This window comes from Camellia sinensis, chromosome 2, assembly GCF_055761805.1.
Source record: "Camellia sinensis isolate YWXY chromosome 2, ASM5576180v1, whole genome shotgun sequence".
NCBI classification, from domain to species: domain Eukaryota; kingdom Viridiplantae; phylum Streptophyta; class Magnoliopsida; order Ericales; family Theaceae; genus Camellia; species Camellia sinensis.
The window spans coordinates 157,436,214-157,457,688 of NC_138962.1; the positions used below are offsets into that span (position 1 = coordinate 157,436,214).

The 21,475-nt window shown below is 38.1% G+C and overlaps 1 protein-coding gene across 1 annotated transcript; it reads left to right on the forward strand.

Annotated features, from left to right (window-relative positions):
• Positions 1–20,398: 20,398 nt before the first annotated feature.
• LOC114259494 (uncharacterized) lies at positions 20,399–20,800 on the forward strand. The gene has a single exon (XM_028199506.2). It carries the CDS (start codon positions 20,399–20,401, stop codon positions 20,798–20,800), a length of 402 nt encoding a protein of 133 aa, XP_028055307.2.
• The last annotated feature ends 675 nt before the right edge of the window (positions 20,801–21,475 follow it).

Sequence of the window (21,475 nt, forward strand, 5' to 3'; positions counted from 1 at the left end):
TGATTTTCTACGAGAGGGTGCAACAGGAGGTAAACCATATTGTTCACAGAAATTTCCTAATTCATACTTACCTTTATGTTTATCTTTATTAGCTTTTTGAGTAAGTTTGAGGTCAATACACATTTTTAAACCTTCTTTTTGGATAGTGCTAATTATATCACCATAAGTGAGGTTATCATATTCAATAACACCAGTGGGTTTACTAAGAACTTCTCTAATTTTATGAGCAAATAAACTAGGTAATCCATTAATAAATTTTTCTTTCCAAAATGATTTAGTACAGTCTTCTCTTAACATGACTCGAGAGGTAAATACATCTTTATACCAGCGGAAATCACTTAAGGTTGGACAGTTAAGATTACTAAGTTGATCATGTATGCGAGAATAGATATGGGTAGGAGTACCAATAAAATGTCGGACTATGGTATATATGAGTTGGTTAATACCATCAGGGTGACAACATCCGATAGTTTCATCAAAAATAGGGAGACCATTTTCATCAGTTTGATTAGCATATATGATTGTGTCACGTTGGTCTTCAGTGAGGTATTTTTCCCACCAAGATTTGAGCATACCAGTAAAACCAGAGGTAAGTAAGGAAACAATTTCAGGTTGAGAGTATTGGGGATAATTACTAAGATAACTATTTGCAACCATAGATAAATGATTTAATTTTTGAAGGATTTGATCTTCACTAAGACCATCAATATTCCATTCGTATAATCGTTTAGCAGAAACAGAAAATTGATTACTAATATTGGTGTCTTCAAATTGGAGATCAACAGGAGTTGGTTTAGAATACCAGTTTTTGGTATTGTGAGGATTAACTTTGGGATAGTGGATTTTATTCAGATGAGAGGGTTGAAATTGTTGAGCTAATTGATTTATTTCATTATCAGTGGTGTCAGTTTCAGATTGATCAGACTGATCAGATACAGTATTAGTAATGGGTTGTTGATTCAAAACAGTAAGACCTTTGTCCTTAGATGTAGAAGTATCATTGGGAGTTAATTTAGTAAATAATTGTTCAATAGCTTTAACAGTAGATTGATCATTAGTAACGAGGCTAGTTCGTTTAGAACGATGACTAGGTAGATTAAGTAATGGTTGATCTAAAGATTTAGTTGATTTGGCAGGTTGGTCATCTAAAGTGGTCTCTAATTTATCTAATTGTTTACCAATTGTTTTTAAACATTGATTAGTATAATTATTTTGTTCAATAACCTTCTTGATTTCAGCATCATTACCAGGTAATTTAAAAGGAGAGGCTGGAACTTCAGAACCTTGGTGATCAATAATTATATTTTCTAATGGATGATGATTAGAACTGACAGAAGTATTTGGAGAAGTTTTCCATTTATGTTTTGTGATTGTATTAATCTTTTTGTAATATTGATCCATATAATCAAAGAAAGATAATTCAAAACCATATTGAACCATAAAATTATACCATTCTCTAGTTATTTTGGATTGCTGAGCAGAATTATATTTAGCACGATAATTATGTCGTTTAGACTTATTTTCTTTGGATCTAAATTCAATAAGGAGTTTATCTAAATCAGGAGTAAAATCTTTTTTGATTGTCATTAGCTGGGGATTTACAGGTTGGATAAATTCTTCGAAATCAGTTTGAGTTGGAGAATTATTTGAAGCAATGTCTTCTTCTGGTAACTGTGAATTAGTCGTGTAAACAGGTTTACTAATTTGGGAAGTGGTATAATTATCAATTCCTTTTAACTTATTTTTTGAAGTTGGATTGGTTGGACCAAGATGGATTTGACTGTTTTTCCGAAATAGAGGAGTGTTAAATATTTCATCTTCAGTGGATATTTCTGAAGGGACACTAGATGTACTAGGTCTAGAAGATTGTCTTCGATTGAATTTAATGTTAACGGATCCATCATTGTTTTGCTGGATATGTTGAATGTCTTGGATTGAAGATTGTTGTTGATTATGTTTGTAATTTTCATTGACAGTAACCCATTGATCAGGTAAATTAATATCTTTCCATTCAATCATGTGAGGAATATTAATGTTTGATTCATTAGTACTACTGCTTTGTATTAATAAAGTTTTATCTTTGGGGCTTTTATGTAAAGCATGAACATTTAAATTAGTTTGCATACATTTATAATGAACACGATAAATTAAAGCAATATTATGAGAAGAATCTAACATTTCAGTATATTCACCATGTAATTGAATGTTTAATGTTAATGCTTTGAGAATATGTGGATCTCTTAAACTTAATGTAAAATCAGGAAAATAGTTAAAATGTACGGGACCTTTATTAAGACCAGTTTCCATCATGCCCATTAAACTAGCATTGTAATTAAGAAAACGAGCATCTCTTAAGCAGAGTAAAACAGAAGTATTTTGTCCTATCATTGTTAATGGATTGACACCAATTTGAATTAACCCAATATGCATAAAATTGTAACCACGATCTAAATGTCGTTTGATTAATTTTTTATCAAATAACTGACAGGTTTCTCTTGGTTTTTCTAAAGCATAAACTTGTTCAATAGTTTTAACATGGAGAGTAACTTTAAAAACATCTTGTATAAAAGAAGTTTTATAAATTTCTTTAATAGGTAGTTTTGGAATATTCCATCCAGAATTAATTTGATCATTTTGTATTTCAACATCTTCTTCATTAATTATGATGCCTGGATTAGGTATGGAAGGCAAGGTCGTTGACCTAGAACTGACTGATGAGTTACTTCTAAATAATCGATTCATTGTTTTGTGTAAATTAACCAGTTTTACAGATATCTTAATACATACCCTATTCTTGTCAATTTTATCACATACCTAGTATACATACATACCCTATCTTTAAACCCCAAAGTCTGACTCGGCCTAAATCGAAGGACTTACAGAAGACTGGGAAGAAGTGGGTGACTTAAACTAGGTGGGTAAAACAGACTGATCTTGTGGGTGATTAAGATGAACTGAAAACAGGATTAATTCAACAAACAAGGAAGGCGATTAACCAGAAGTAGCTAAACAGTTAGAAACAGGATACAACATCACTTGGCTCTGATACAAAAAGGCGGAAGCAACATATATATGAAGGAAGATGGATTACGAAATCAAAACAGGATCAAAGCATTGGATATACCACATTAAAACATTTAAAAACATTTAATTAAACAGAAACATTAAAACATTAAAAAACATTTAATTAAACAGAAAATAACTTACAATTGTAGCAACTGTAAGGATCTTTAATTGGGTACAACGGGGAAGCTTGTAAGGCTCTCAAAACACTCTGGTTTTTCTTACAACAATGAAGGAGAAGAAAATTGAAGAATTATTAAGAAATCGCATTATTAGCCCAAGTAAATCACCTTGTTAATAATAATAATAATAATAATAATAATAATAATAATAATAATAATAATTATTATTATTATTATTATTATTATTATTATTATTATTTTTTGTAAGTTATTCAGTAATAATAATAATAATAATAATAATAATTATATTATTATTATTATTATTATTATTATTTTTTGTAAGTTATTCAGTAATTAAAGCTTCGAAGAGGTATGGTCTTTTCACATCTCCATTTAAAGTATGTTTAGGGCTATTTTATTGAAATTGTCATGTAAAAAATTAACTTGGAGTTAATGAGAAAATTAGTGTTTGGTTTGAGTTTTCTGAATTTCGTTTTTTGAAAACTGAGTTTTTTGATTTTCGTATTTTTTTGTTTTTAGTAAATATTTTTAAAATTTTAAACATTTTTTTACTTTTTTAGATGCACCTTACTTAGATATATCTAAAAAGTAAAAAATTTGTGAAAAAATATTTTAAAAAATCAACAAATACATAAAAATATAAAAAATGTACTGAATTCTTGTACTGATTTAAAAGATTTTTTTTTACAATTTTTTTACTTTTTAGGTGTATTTATGTTAGGTGTGTTTAAAAAGTAAAAAAAATTGCTTAAAATATTAAAAAAATTCAGTAAAAACAAAAAACACGGAAAGTACAAAAGTAGAATTTTCTGAGAGTGTTTTTAGAAAAATGGAACCAAGCAAGCGCTTTTAAAGAATTTTAATAATTTGAATTTAAGGAAAAATTATAATGTTATGCCTTAAGGACAATTTGGTGAATAATGCATTAAGGGCATTTTGTAATTGGACCCTTATGGGTCAATTGGTAAATCTATGCATTAGGGGCATTTACTCTTTTCACACTAAAGTATATTTTTGTCGTCGTTATTGGATGCTATGGCATTAGTGCAGCAGTTTGGTAAACCAGATGTCTTCTTTACAATGACTTGCAACCCTTCATGGCTTGAATCAAAGCAGAGTTAGGATCAAATGAGGAATTCAAAATAGACCATATTTAAACTCTCGTGTGTTTAGAGCCAAAATGGAATAATTGATAGATGACATTATAAAGCGATGGATCTTTGAAAAAGTTGCAGCTTTTGTGTATTTGATTGAATTCCAAAAGAGAGGTCTACCACATATGCACTTATTGCTAGTATTTGAACGTGGGCATAAGCTTTTTATCTGCAGAAAGTTATGACTCCATTATTTGTGCTAAACTCCCAAATGAGAAAGAAAATCCACATTTATTCTCTCTGGTTGTAAAGCATATGATGTATGGACAATGCGTTAGACTAAATCCGGCCCGTGTTTGTATGAAGAAAGGGAAATGCAAAAATCATTACCCTAAAAATTTGAACCTATAAGTCGATCTTCCAAAGATTCATATCCTATTTATAGGCGTCGAGATGATGGTCAAACAGTTAGAATTCAAGGTAAAAAACTTGATAATTGTTGGGTGGTTCTTTACAATCCAAATCTACTTGCAAAGTATGATTGCCACATACATGTCAAGTTTTGTTCAACCATAAAAGTTGTAAGTACTTATATATAAGTACATTTGCAAAGGGCACGATAGAGTTAGATTTCATGTTACTCAAGATACTCTAATGATGTAGATGAAAATCCACATTATCAATTAGCAAGATGAATCTCTCCTCTTGAAGCAATGTGGAGGATTTATGCATTTCCATTGAATAAAATATATATGAGGCCCCTAACTTTGTAAACTCTATTAAGTTCTTAACTTTTGAGTTATTATAATAAATCCCTTAACTTCTTATTTATTCGCAATTTAACCCTATAATCGAAAACACATTGTAAACAAGCCCTTACAAACCCTAATCGATCCCGGTAGCTTAGTAATCATTTCGAACACTCTAATATTAATTATTTAACTCTTTGATTATAGATTAACCACTCAGAACCCCAGTTTTCGATTTTCACAATTTTCGTTCTATTATTCACCTTTTAATTTTAAGCAAGATAATACAAACCGAAGTATTTGCCCTATCAACAACTTAATTAATTCTACACTTGCAATAGATATCTTAATTCATAAATTGAGTCCATGCCCTTATACTTTATTAAAACTGCACTTTAGCCCCAAAACCATTCTTTATATGTAAAAAACTACAATCTATTATTATATTTTTTTTCCAAAATTGTAACGCCCTCAAAATAATAACATTAAACCCAACAAATAAGACAAGCGTTGATAGATAAACTAACCACCTTCTATCATTCATTAGAATTCCATTACATAAGTATTACATGTTAATCCCATAACAAAATGCCCTACGGGCTTACAGCTCTCCAAGTTAACACTTGGTTACAACAAAGAGGTCTAACTCGTTTACACATTAAGCCCTTGGCTTGAAATTACATGTAATACATCAAAAGTAAAACGACAAAACTATGCCCGCCACTAGCCTCCCAGCAATGTCCTTGGAGGTGGCATGCTTCCTGTACCTGAAAATGATGTTCCCATATAGGGTGAGCCACAGCCCAGTAGAAATACACTAAACCAACCATGGACAATGACTAAAACATTAGCAATTGATAGTCGGTCTACACTGATACAATCACATAAATTACATATTTATGTCAACGACTTACAAGTTCCAATTTCTTTTCATTTTCCCTTTTTAACAGATAAGCATGCTAGCTCTATCATCATTTCCACAGATATGTATAAAAACTATATCTCACATTCAGATAAGCATAAAAGCTATATCCACATTCTACAACAGATATGTATATCAACAATATCTACAGATAAGCATACAAGCTGTATCCACACTTCACAACAGATATGTATATCAACAATATCCACAGATAAGCATACAAGCTGTATCCACACTTCACAACAGATATGTATATCAACAATATCCACAGATAAGCATACAAGCTGTATCCACACTTCACTTCACAAAGATAAGCATATGAGCTCTATCTTCACTTCTCTAGACAAGCATATGAGCTCTGTCTACGGAGTACATCCCCTATCTCCTCCAAATACCTATCCGGTTTAGAGGTCCATCCCCTATCTTCCCCTAAACCGCGGAGTACATCCCCTATCTCCTCCTCTACACACAACGTATATAAACACATTGGTTCTATATACAATCACACAATACAAACAATTAATGTATTCTAGCAACTGTCAAGTTTCATAACACATTCCATTGATTAGTTTCAGTTTGCCTAATCAACATACATTGTCTACAACAATCACGACTATCCTCCACCGATAGCCCAAAGCAGTTATTTCTAAAACAGAAAATAAATGCACAAATGGATATTCAATCAACATTTCATTTCCTCATTTCTCATCAATTAATTATCCCAATTAATTAAACAATGTAATTAGGCCATTTTCCATAATTACCATTTCAACCCTTAGGTTCCATTTTCATCAATGATTCAACAATCATTCCATTTTTCTATGCCAAACATGCATCTAGGTTTATTATGAATAAAACCCCAACTTTTGTAAAATTACGCAAAAGTCCCAAACTTTCACCAAATTACCAAACCAAGCCCAACATCTCAAATTACCAAAATTTAAAGACAAAACCCATAGAGAGGAGTAGGTTATCCCTACCTCAAATTCGGAGTCCCAAAGGAGAAGACGACAAAACCCAACGTGCTCCAAAACCCGTGATTTTCAGATTAAAATGAAGCCCTCGACGATCAACAACTTTTTTGTAAAGGCCAAAGGTGAGTAAATCACTCCGACTAGATCAAAACCTAGAGAGAAGGTAGTATCTAGAGAGAAAGACTCAACAATGGTGTTTTTGGAAAAGTAAGAGAGAGAAGATAAAGTGAAAAAGTGATTTGAACAGTCACAAATTCGGGACTTTAACCCAGGTCTCCGCTCGAGCGTAAAACACCCCGCTCGAGCGTACACTCACAGACTTCCGCTCGAGCGGCCAACCTCCCGCTCGAGCGCAGAATGCACTCGCCCAGCACTTTTGCAGAACCAGGCCTCCGCTCGAGCTCCCAACCCTACGCTCGAGCTCACAACACTGCACAACAAGATACTGGATGGACGTAATCTACGCTCGAGCGCCAACACCTCCGCTCGAGCGTACAGGCCAAAAGTCTGGGCAACTAGTTTTGGTTTCTAAACTCAACCAACCTGTAACAAACCCGCTCAACACATCCTATAACTCAAATACAAAGTAAGAAAGGATGTAAACAAGATAATAAACAACTACCAACATCCACGGACACATGTCCGGATCACTATACAACAAGGGTAAACCCGGGATCGCTATAACCTCCCCCCCTTAAAGAATTTCGTCCCCGAAATTAAGCACAAGTTTTCAAAACAAGTTTTCCTTCATTTTAGACAATGTTACAATTTAACATTCAACAATTCGACCCATTACCGGTCATCCCATCCCTTTAACAAGAGACACATCACAATATGTAAACAACATATGTACTTTCAACATGCATCAACATTATGCACTATCCTTCCAATTTCAACAATATATATTCAACACATATAATGTCACTTTCAACTTCCATATGAGGCAAGTTCCAAACATACTTCCAATAATCAAAACATTTTCAATGTTTCACAACTTAAGACATATATAAAAGCTCTTAAGTTCAACAAAATGTAAAATTTAAATATAAGATTACATAACAACAAACAAGTCCGGATATTTCTCTCGGACTTCCAACTCACGTTCCCAAGTGGCTTCCTCCACTCCGTGATGTTTCCACAAGACTTTCACCAAAGGAATGGTCTTGCCACGCAGGACTTGATCCCGCCTATCCAAGACCCGTACCGGTCTCTCCTCATACGAGGCATCCTCATCTACCTCTAAATCGCTCCAATCCAGCACATGTGATGGATCCGGCTCATACTTCCGAAGCATACTCACATGAAACACGTCATGCACTCCGGACAACTGCGGCGGTAAGGCTAACCGATAAGCAACCTCACCTATCCTCTCAAGGATCTCAAAAGGACCAATAAACCGAGGGGATAACTTCCCACTCTTCCCAAACCTCATCAGGCCTCGTCTAGGTGATATCTTCAAAAAGACATGATCACCTACCTCAAACGCCAAAGGCCTCCTCCTACGGTCGGCATAACTCTTTTGTCGACTCTGGGCTGTAACAAGCCTCCTACGGATAAGCTCAACTTTCTCCGTCGTCTCCCTAACCAACTCCGGACCCAACAAAGGTGCATCACCCACCTCGGCCCAACAAACTGGAGACCTACACGGTCGGCCATACAAGGCCTCAAACGGTGCCATACCGATGCTAGACTGAAAACTGTTGTTGTAGGCAAACTCTACCAATGGCAAGTCCCTCTCCCACGTCCCACTGAAGTCCAGGACACAACCCCGAAGCATATCCTCGAGGATCTGAATAGTACGCTCGGACTGCCCGTCAGTCTGAGGATGATAAGCCGTACTAAAGGTCAACTTAGTGCCCAAGGCACTCTGCAAACTCTGCCACAACCTAGCAGTAAAACGAGGATCTCTATCTGAGACGATCGTCACTGGGACCCCGTGCAATCTCACTACGTCCCGAATATATAAGTCGGCAAGATGATCTACCGAATCTCTCACGCGCATAGGAATAAAGTGCGCCGACTTAGTCCACCGGTCTACAACCACCCAAATAGCATCACTACCCCGTTGAGTCCTCGGAAGACCTACAACGAAGTCCATAGTGACATGCTCCCACTTCCACTCGGCAATAGGCAAGGGTTGCAACAAACCCGCTGGCCTCTGATGCTCGGCCTTCACTTGCTGGCAAGTAAGGCACTTCGATACGAAAACAGCCACATCTCTTTTCATACCCCGCCACCAAAACTGGCGACCCAAATCCTGATACATCTTAGTACCTCCCGGATGCACCGCAAGGCGCGAATGGTGAAACTCTCGGAGTACTTCCTCTCGGCAAGACTCCGGTACAAACAAACGGTTTCGGTATCTCACACTCAGGTCGGGATACACCGTCAAACCCTTCTCAACTTTCCCACTGGAGATCTTCTCTCGGAGGGATTCTACCTCAAGGTCACCTCTCTGTGCCTCTAACACTCTAGTCACAAGTGTAGGCTGCACCACGACAGAAAACAAGGCCGCAGCCTCGACAGATTCGCCCAGTAGCAAATCAAACTCGCCCAGTGCTCCCAACATTTCCCATTCCCGGATGGCTATACAAGCTACATCACTAATGGTTTTCCTACTAAGGGCATCGGCCACAACATTGGCCTTTCCCGGATGATAATGCAACTCAAAATCATAATCCTCGATGAACTCCATCCATCTCCTCTGCCTCAAATTCAAGTCTCTCTGTGTAAACAGATACTTCAAACTCTTATGATCCGAGAATACCTCGAACCTCTCACCATAAAGGTAGTGCCTCCAGATTTTCAAGGCAAAGATTACAGCTGCTAACTCTAGGTCGTGTGTGGGGTAATTCTTCTCGTGTATTTTCAACTGACGTGAGCCATAAGCTACCACTTTCCCCTCTTGCATCAACACACAACCCAAACCCTCTCGTGAGGCATCACAATAAACCGCATAACCCAACCCTCTCTCCGGAATAATCAACACCGGAGCGGTGGTCAATCTGATTTTCAGCTCTTGGAACGACTTTTCACAAGTCTCACTCCACACAAACTTGACTCCCTTCCTAGTCAGTCTAGTCAACGGTGACGCTAACCTGGAGAAATCTTTCACAAACCGACGGTAATACCCAGCCAATCCCAGAAAACTGCGGATCTCAAACACACTCTTAGGCTGTGCCCAATCTTGCACTGCCTCAACCTTGGATGTATCAACAGACACCCCTTCCCCGGATACCACATGGCCTAAGAACTTGACTTCCCCCAGCCAGAACTCACACTTCCCAAACTTGGCATACAGCCTATGGGCTCTAAGTAACTCAAGCACCACTCTCAAGTGTTCCTCGTGCTCCTCCTTAGATGACGAATAGATAAGGATATCGTCCACAAAAACAACCACAAAGCGGTCTAAGAACTCCCGGAAAATCCGGTTCATCAAGTCCATAAAGACTGCCGGTGCATTGGTAAGCCCAAATGGCATCACCAGAAACTCATAATGGCCATACCGCGTACGGAATGCCGTCTTCGGAATATCTTCCTCCCTGACCCTCAACTGATGGTAACCCGATCTCAAGTCTATCTTAGAGAAACAACGGGAACCCTTCAACTGGTCAAACAAATCATCTATACGGGGCATAGGGTACTTATTCTTAACCGTAGCCCGATTCAACTTCCGGTAGTCAATACACAATCTCAAGGCACCATCTTTCTTTTTAACAAAGAGGGCCGGCGCTCCCCACGGCGAAACACTAGGGCGAACAAAGCCCCTATCGAGCAATTCCTGGAGCTGAACTTTCAACTCAACCAACTCTGCTGGAGCAAAACGGTAAGGTGCCATAGAAATCGGCGCCGTACCAGGCACTAAATCAATAGAGAACTCTATCTCTCGGTGAGGTGGCAAACTAACAAGTTCTTCGGGAAAAACATCCGAATACTCACAAACCACCCTCGGCAATACATGCTGGGTCTCACCACTCTCACCACTCTCAAAGCTAGCAAATAGGCTACTAAGCTCACTTCGCCCTCGCGAATCATACCCCGGTGGCAAAACACTACCAACCCGGTCTCCCAAGAAATGGAACCACTCCCCGCTCAAGGTACACAATGTAACCCTCTGGCGGTAGCAATCAATAACAGCCCGGTATGACGATAACCAGTCCATACCCAAAATAACATCAAAACCCTTCATGGGCATGACAACAAACGGAAAAGGAAGCCTATAGTCGGCGACCTCTATATCACATCCTCTAACACCCTGTTTCAGAATCAACTCACCACCCAAAGGTGATACCACACAAATAGGAGATGCTAACTGTGCTAACTCCAATTCCAAAACAGATGCAAATGCAGCAGATACAAAAGAATGAGATGCACCCGTGTCTATCAACACACTAGCAACCGAGTTGCAAAACAGAAAAGTACCTCTCACTACTGATGGAGCTGGTACTAAATCCTGCGCGGTAACAGCATACACGCGCCCCGTAGGCCCCTGGTCTACCTGCTCACCTCTCGGAGCAAAAGACTGCTGCACAGACTGGGATGACGAAGCTCCCGGATTGGCCCTCGAGGCCTGCACAGACTGAGCTGGCTGAAAACCCTGCGTCTGCCTAGAACCAGACGCTCCCGAAGTGGCACACAACTGTGGGCAAAACCTCTTCATGTGCCCAGGTTGTCCACACTGAAAACAAGTCAAGAGCTGCCCCCTGCCCAAACTCTGACTCGGCGGTCTAGCTGAAGAAGAAGCAACTTTCTGACTCCCACCCTTCTGCGGGCAAACCGAAACCTTGTGACCCAACTGGCCACACTTGTAACAAGTGAAATCCCCCTGACTGCCTCTCCCCGAGCCTACACTAGGCACTGGAAAGGTCGATCTAGAGACTGCACCCTGAGACTGCCGAGGGTTATAACCCCTCTGCCTCCTGCCATCACTCTGACTATCTTGGCTCCTCTTGGAGCCTCTCTGCCCCTCATCCTCTTCCTGCATCATAAGCTCCATATGAGCTGCAGCATCCACCAGGTGTCTATACTCTCGGATATAGGACCCACCAACTCTCAACTTGAGGCCCCGCCTCAACTTCCGCTCAAACTCATAGCAACGGCGTTCCTCAGACGCCACCAGTTCAGGCGCAAACCTAGACAGACTGGTAAAAGTAGCCTCAAACTCGGCCACTGACAAGCCCTGCTGATTAAGCCGGCTAAACTGATCCCTCAGCTTCTCCCTAGCTACTGCAGACAGAAACCTCTCCTGAAAAGCATTCACAAATGCCTCCCAAGTCCCACCAACACGAGCCTTCTCGTATTTCCACCATTGACCCGCATCTCCCTTCAGTTGAAAGGATGCCAAGGTCACTTTCAGTGCTCCGTCCTCGATGCCAAGCATCTCAAACGTCTTCGTTGTCTGTTCGAGCCATTCATCTGCCTTAAGCGGCTCTTTAGGATCCCCAATAAACTCGTCCGGATTACACCGAAAGAACTCCCTCTTCAAGAAGGAAGGCCCTGCCTCAGCTGCCTGATTCTCAGCCCTAAGAATACCCAAAGCTCCTGCTATCTCTCTGGCCAAGGCACCCATAGCCTGCTGACCCACTGGCTCAGCCACATTGGCCTGACCAACTCCCTCCTGCACTGCCGGAATCTCACCCTGTAACGGTACTTCCTGCCTCGCAGGTCTACCACGCCTAGCACCTCTTCCTCGTCCTGACATCCTAATAAAGGCAACACAGAACGTTAGCACATTCATAGGTGTGCCGAAACTAAACACTCACGTCCTAATGCATGGACAAGTGTAATTCACTCCACATAAGCACATAAACACATAAGCACTTACGAATTTCATTTCCGGATAATGATAGTCCCGAGACGTCACTAGAGTTCCGGTTAGAAACAGCATTGATCAAGTGCTTTTCCAACAAGACTCCCAGAAACTCAAGGATCCAATCAACATCCTAGAAATTAAATCCCATACCCACATAGTCACATAAGCATGTTAGCATTTAAGCACATAGCATATGATACTACATCTAAGTCTCTATCAAGCGAGACAAACCCATTGTGATCCTAATCACTTCCCACGTACCCAAAGTATTCGAACCCGGTACGCTCTGATACCAAGTTGTAACGCCCTCAAAATAATAACATTAAACCCAACAAATAAGACAAGCGTTGATAGATAAACTAACCACCTTCTATCATTCATTAGAATTCCATTACATAAGTATTACATGTTAATCCCATAACAAAATGCCCTACGGGCTTACAGCTCTCCAAGTTAACACTTGGTTACAACAAAGAGGTCTAACTCGTTTACACATTAAGCCCTTGGCTTGAAATTACATGTAATACATCAAAAGTAAAACGACAAAACTATGCCCGCCACTAGCCTCCCAGCAATGTCCTTGGAGGTGGCATGCTTCCTGTACCTGAAAATGATGTTCCCATATAGGGTGAGCCACAGCCCAGTAGAAATACACTAAACCAACCATGGACAATGACTAAAACATTAGCAATTGATAGTCGGTCTACACTGATACAATCACATAAATTACATATTTATGTCAACGACTTACAAGTTCCAATTTCTTTTCATTTTCCCTTTTTAACAGATAAGCATGCTAGCTCTATCATCATTTCCACAGATATGTATAAAAACTATATCTCACATTCAGATAAGCATAAAAGCTATATCCACATTCTACAACAGATATGTATATCAACAATATCTACAGATAAGCATACAAGCTGTATCCACACTTCACAACAGATATGTATATCAACAATATCCACAGATAAGCATACAAGCTGTATCCACACTTCACAACAGATATGTATATCAACAATATCCACAGATAAGCATACAAGCTGTATCCACACTTCACTTCACAAAGATAAGCATATGAGCTCTATCTTCACTTCTCTAGACAAGCATATGAGCTCTGTCTACGGAGTACATCCCCTATCTCCTCCAAATACCTATCCGGTTTAGAGGTCCATCCCCTATCTTCCCCTAAACCGCGGAGTACATCCCCTATCTCCTCCTCTACACACAACGTATATAAACACATTGGTTCTATATACAATCACACAATACAAACAATTAATGTATTCTAGCAACTGTCAAGTTTCATAACACATTCCATTGATTAGTTTCAGTTTGCCTAATCAACATACATTGTCTACAACAATCACGACTATCCTCCACCGATAGCCCAAAGCAGTTATTTCTAAAACAGAAAATAAATGCACAAATGGATATTCAATCAACATTTCATTTCCTCATTTCTCATCAATTAATTATCCCAATTAATTAAACAATGTAATTAGGCCATTTTCCATAATTACCATTTCAACCCTTAGGTTCCATTTTCATCAATGATTCAACAATCATTCCATTTTTCTATGCCAAACATGCATCTAGGTTTATTATGAATAAAACCCCAACTTTTGTAAAATTACGCAAAAGTCCCAAACTTTCACCAAATTACCAAACCAAGCCCAACATCTCAAATTACCAAAATTTAAAGACAAAACCCATAGAGAGGAGTAGGTTATCCCTACCTCAAATTCGGAGTCCCAAAGGAGAAGACGACAAAACCCAACGTGCTCCAAAACCCGTGATTTTCAGATTAAAATGAAGCCCTCGACGATCAACAACTTTTTTGTAAAGGCCAAAGGTGAGTAAATCACTCCGACTAGATCAAAACCTAGAGAGAAGGTAGTATCTAGAGAGAAAGACTCAACAATGGTGTTTTTGGAAAAGTAAGAGAGAGAAGATAAAGTGAAAAAGTGATTTGAAGAGTCACAAATTCGGGACTTTAACCCAGGTCTCCGCTCGAGCGTAAAACACCCCGCTCGAGCGTACACTCACAGACTTCCGCTCGAGCGGCCAACCTCCCGCTCGAGCGCAGAATGCACTCGCCCAGCACTTTTGCAGAACCAGGCCTCCGCTCGAGCTCCCAACCCTACGCTCGAGCTCACAACACTGCACAACAAGATACTGGATGGACGTAATCTACGCTCGAGCGCCAACACCTCCGCTCGAGCGTACAGGCCAAAAGTCTGGGCAACTAGTTTTGGTTTCTAAACTCAACCAACCTGTAACAAACCCGCTCAACACATCCTATAACTCAAATACAAAGTAAGAAAGGATGTAAACAAGATAATAAACAACTACCAACATCCACGGACACATGTCCGGATCACTATACAACAAGGGTAAACCCGGGATCGCTATAAAAATAATATCTACAATATATATATATATATATATAAAAGATTTTTTACACAAAAATAAATTGAAAAATACCTCAAAATCAACCCCACATGACCAGCCATATAGATATAGATGTATCGGTGTGTACTTTTTGGAACAAATTGCTTGAATCTCGGAAGAATATTGACTAAAGTACCTAGAATTTAGGATTTTTTCTTGTACACTATATCAATCAAGGTCAATCTTAACAAATCCACAACTAAATCATGCTTTAATACTTAATTAGACCTCCTAATCATCCTACTTTCCATTATATTCAAACTAAATCCAAAACCATTCCATTCCATTGGAACCAAGGGCACTGTGGACTTTTCACCACAATTTTTCTATAAATAGACCACCTCCCTCAACACTTTTACACACAAAAACACATACACACACATAGTTTCAGCAAGAGAGAGAGAGAGAGAGAAGAGAAAAAGTGTGAGCTTTGGGAGGAGGAGGAAGAAAAAAAGGGAACGTCACAACACAACCCTTTTCTTTTCTTTTCTTTTCTCTACTAAATGCATGATATTAGATGCTTAGAATATTGTTTTCATATGATTATGTATGGAGTTGTTGTGTTTAAATAGGAGAGGCTGAGCTTTGTTGATTACCTTGTATTTTTTCTTTGTTGAAGCAAAGTTATCAATTTTCATCCATTTCATGTATCATTTTTAAAGGAACACTTCCAAACTAAAAATAAGAGTTATTAGTATATTATTTAACATTTTTTCATCATAAGAGAATTCGAAAATTAGCTACGGTTGCCCCCTTTTCTTACAATTCTTTTTATTTCAAGTTTTGTGCACCAATAATCAGTATTTTGAGCAAACTTCCAAAAATTCTAAAAAAAAATAAAATAAAAAAATCCTCTTGAGCTCAATTTTACATCAAAACATTCCTTGAAGTGTTAAATTTCAAGAAAAAAAAATGGTTTTTATTTTTATTTATTTATTTTTCATATTGAAAATGAATGAGTGGCTTGAGAGAAAAATTGATTTTCGTAACAGCTGACGAATCTAGATAAAGCTGGCGTATTTCATTAATAAATAAAAATCCAGAAAAGCTATCCCAGTTCCACAAATTGATTTTGAAACTAGACAAAATTATCTACAAACCTTAAAGAATCCAACTTATGGAAAATTTTAAAAAAACCACTTTGATAGTTATCTTTAAAGTAAATCGAATTTGGAAATTTGTTATTGTTAATAGTTTCATCTTCTTAGTTGATTGAATATGCTTCTTATTGTTTGTTCAAGCTTTAGTATGACATCTACATATGTTTTTGGTTGTATTACTTTAAATTTGTGCCTTCAAATGCTTTTACTTGTGTAGTAAATGTTATTTCAATAACTTGTTCTCACCTTAACATAACACACCTAACTCAACTGGAAACTTAAGAAGGGTAGTGTTGGATTTTCGATCGCCAAAGAAATTTTTATGAGATAATTGGATTGATGAGAAAAATGGACTAGTTATTTTGGAAAGGGAAGGAAAATAATGGGTTGTGGGGTTAAGTCTTGTCGCGGTACTCAAGTTGGCTTAGGTTTAGAACACGGTCTTTTATTTTAGCTGTGCAGTGGTCTTGCAGAACACAAATGAGAATGCTTGTGGCACAGATGAGAATTCTTGTGGCAGAACGGAACACAAAAGAGAATTCTTGTGGTTGACGGTTTGTGACTATCCTGTATTTCAAGATGACACGATCTGGGTATATAGCCCTGGAAGTGGGGCATTTGGAATGGTGAGCAGGAAATGTAACGCCCTAAAAAATATACATATAAACCCACATTCTTGACATGCATAGACATAAGAGAATAAAGCATATTTCTATATATCAGAGTATTCATTACAAAAGTATTACATATTGACAACAAAAGTAAGTGTCCTACGGGCTTACAACTTTCCAAGTCAACACTTGGGTGCAACAAAAGAAGAGTGCTAACTCTTTATACAAAATAAGCCCGTGGCTTGAATTTACATGTAATACCAAAAAGAGAATAACAAAAGATTCTCCAGCCTCTAAGCCTCCCAAGCTACGTCCTTGGAGGTGGTATATCACCTGAACCTGAAAATGATGTCCCATATAGGGTGAGCCAAAGCCCAGTAGAGATATACTAAACCAATTATGAGCAATAACTAAAACATTAGCATTTGATAAATGATTAACACTTGTAAATCAACTTACAACACATTCCGGTTCCATGACAATTACATCTGTGTTTCATTCCACTTTCCTTTACTTATCTAATTTACATTCATAAACCTGGCTCAATATCTAGTCAAACATTCAAATGAGACTACTACTCATATTAAAACACTTCCGTTATTCACAATTCACATGAGATTACAACTCATATTAAAACACTTCCATACTTCAATTATCTACGTTATGCAAATGTAATCAAGATTTCGGAACTTTCACCCTGGACACTCCGGCCAACTTAGTTATTAATGGAGTCCATCTCCTATCTCCTCCCAACATGGTTTGAGAGTACATCCCCTATCTCCTCCCACACAACATACATATATAATGTATTTAAACATTTATCATATGCAATGATCAATCAATACACATATTCGATGCATTATTCCAACTGTCATATTCAATGACAATCAATGTGATTAGTTTCAATTTTCCCTAATTAACATGCAGTGTCTACAACAATTAAGACTATCTTCCACCAATAGCCCAAAGCAGTTATTTCTAAACAGATAATAAATTTATCAAACAGATAAATAATCAACAATTTCATAAGTGGGTGATAAATTAATCAAACCACACCATTCAATCACAATTCCATCCAATTTCATGATTTTCAACCCAATTTCATATTTTCATATTTTCCCAAATTAATTAATTAATTTCAATTAGGGCTTTAATCCCTCTATTCTCAAATGTTGCTCCCAAGGCCAAATCTCACTCATATAACAAGAACAACTCCAATTTCAAGTCTCCTATACAAATTTGACTCAAACATGGAAATACCCCTCTTTTATAAAATTACAAATCAAACCCCAACTTTCCCAAAATTACCATAACTCACCATCTAATCAAAATGACCAAAATTTATGTCAAAACTCATAAGATGGAGTAGGGTATCCCTACCTCGAAGTTAGAAGCCCAAATGAGTAGATGAAGAAAACTCAAAGTGCTCCAAATCCACGATTTTTTAGATTAAAGTGAAGCCCACACCACCCTCTATCTTTCTTACAAAGAGATTAGGGTAGAAACACTCTTGAAGTAGATGAAATCTTAGAGAGAGAGAGTGTGTAGAGAGAGGAGGAGCCGGGGCTAGGGTTTTGAATAGAGAAGAAGATGAAAAAGTGGAGTGTAACCCGCTGCTGCCAACTGATATATTCGAGGCTCACTCAAGTGAAGGAGTGGTCGCTCGAGCGACCAGACACAAAGAAACCTCGTTCGAGTGCACAAAGCCTCGCTCAAGCCAACAATTCGAAGCTTCAGGTCTGCAACCCAGAAGCACGCTCAAGCGCAAGAATGCTCGCTCGAGCGAAGGAAATCTCGCTCGAGCCAAGAAACACAACCTTCAGGTCTAGAACCAGACGTAGACGCACGCTCGAGCGAAGGGACTAAAACACATAGCTCGCTCGATCGACAAAAGCCTCGCTCGAGCGAAGACACCAAAAACTAGGCAGCAACCATTTGTTTCTAATCACAACCAACCTGTCACAAATCTGCCCATCACATCCTAAAACTCAAATACAAAGAATTAAAGGACGAAAAAGAAACATATACAACAACAGACATCTATGGAACCGAGTCCGGAATACAATAATCAATGGAGGGAAAACCGGGATCGCTATAACCTCCCCCCCTTAAAGAATTTCGTCCCCGAAATTAGATATAAAGTTTCAAAAAACATAATTTCTCAATTCTCAACAATAATACAATTCCATATTCAACATCTTGACCCATTACCGATCATCCCATCTCTTTTCAAGAGGCAATTCACAATATAATTCAATAGGCATTATTAACATGATTTTCTCTGAAATTCAACCATTTCCAATACCACATTCCATCATTCCATAACATACTCAATGTCAATGATATATTTTCATTTCTACAACACATTCAACATATACAATGTTGAATTAAATTTCCATTTCCGAGATATACTCAACAATTACTATATTTCCAAAACCAAAACATATGCAATGTTTTACAACTTAAGGCATATTCAATGTTCTTGAAGTTTATCATTACAACAAAATATTCAACATATGCTTAAAGATCTACAAATAGATCCAAATACTTGTCTCGGGCCTCCAATTCACATTCCCAAGTGGCTTCCTCCACCCCGTGATGTTTCCACAGAACTTTTACCAAGAGAATGGTCTTGCCTCGCAAGACTTGATCCCGCCTATCCAAGACCCTCACCGATCTCTCCTCATACGAGGCATCCACATCAACCTCTACGTCGGTCCAATCCAATACATGCGACGGATCTGGCTCGTACTTCTGAAGCATACTAACATAAAACACGTCATGCACTTTGGACAACTGCGGCGGTAAAGCTAAACGGTAAGCAACCTCGCCAATTCTCTCAAGGATCTCGAAAGGGCCAATAAACTGAGGGGACAACTTCCCACTCTTCCCAAATCTCATCAAACCCCACCTAGGTGATATTTTCAGAAAGACGTGATCACCCACCTCAAATGCCAGATGCTTCCTCCTACGGTCGGCATAACTCTTTTGGCGACTTTGGGCTGTAACAAGCCTCTTACGGATAAGCTAAACTTTCTCCGTCGTCTCCCGAACCAACTCCGGCCCTAACAAAGGTGCTCACCCATCTCGACCCAACACACTGGAGACCTACACGGTCGGTCATACAAGGCTTCAAACGGTGCCATACCAATACTCGATTGGAAAACTATTGTTGTAGGCAAACTCCACTAAGGGCAAGTGTCTATTCCACGACCCACTAAAGTCAAGAACACAGACTCGAAGCATATCCTCGAGGATCTGAATAGTACGCTCGGACTGCCCGTTAGTCTGAGGATGATAAGCCATGCTATTAATCCTTAGTAATCCTTCAATAATCACGGAAATCACAAACAGAGAGACTCTATATAAATACATTACAATTATTATTAATCTTTAGTAATCCATCAATAATCACGGAAATGACAACAGACAGAGAGAGAGAGAGAGAGAAAGAAATTTTTGTTGAATCCTTCAACATGGTGGTAACTCAAGGTCCCGGCCGTAGCAGCCCACCCAGGCCCCGAATCTACATCGACATCTTGTTCAACGACGAGCGAGTCGTCTCGCTTTCTCCGATTACAGACCCATTGATGGCATGGGCCGAGTCCATGGGCGAACTCGGCTCGAAGTGCCTCCACCTCCAAGGCCACATTGAAGGTAACCAGGATTCAAGCCCATCGCCGCCTCTGGCACCGATGGCGACAAAGCGACAGAGGCAGTTCATGGTGGTGATCGAAGAGAAAGATGACCTTGAGGATGGGGTTAAGAAGAGGAGGACGCCGGCGAGGAAGCTTGAGGATGATTTTTATCGGGTAACGACGGAGAGTGGTTGGGGAAGAGTAAGGGAGGGAAGTCGAAGTTCAGTGAAGAGTGTGTGAACAAGTGACCAAAATGATAAGTAATGACATGCTACCACGTTTGGCCTATACTTTTTTTTTTAATGATTTTTGATTTTTTATAAAATATTTTTGGAATTTCACATTTTTAATGATTTTTTTATTTTTTATAAAATATTTTTTTAATGTATTCAAAAATGATTTTTTTAATTATATAGAAAAAACATGAATAACTGACTTATTTGATTTACTTTTAAAATATTTTTTTGGTTTTTATTTATTTATTATTTTTTTAGCCTAAAAGTCAAGTTACTAGGATTCGTTTAAGAAATAATTTTTTATGATTTTTTCATTAAAATATAATAAGATGAAAAAAATTAAGATTTTGAACTTTTACAAAAAGATGGATAAAAAGTAAAGAAAATAATAAATAAGTTTTTCAATTTATTAATTTTTATTTTTTTAGTATTTTTATTTATTTTTTTTTTTTTTAGTTTGGATCTTTTTAAACCAAGCCAACTATTTTGAACAAACTGGACTTGGACGTCGTAATGGCGTTCTGTATGTGACGCCCTAAATTTTGATAATATAACACAATGATACACCGGGGTTTAACTAGCGGATACACATCATTTTCAAGCACAAAATACAAATAATTACACTAAAAGAAAATATTAATAATAGTTACAGCTAAAGTTCTTTAAGTCTTTAAATACA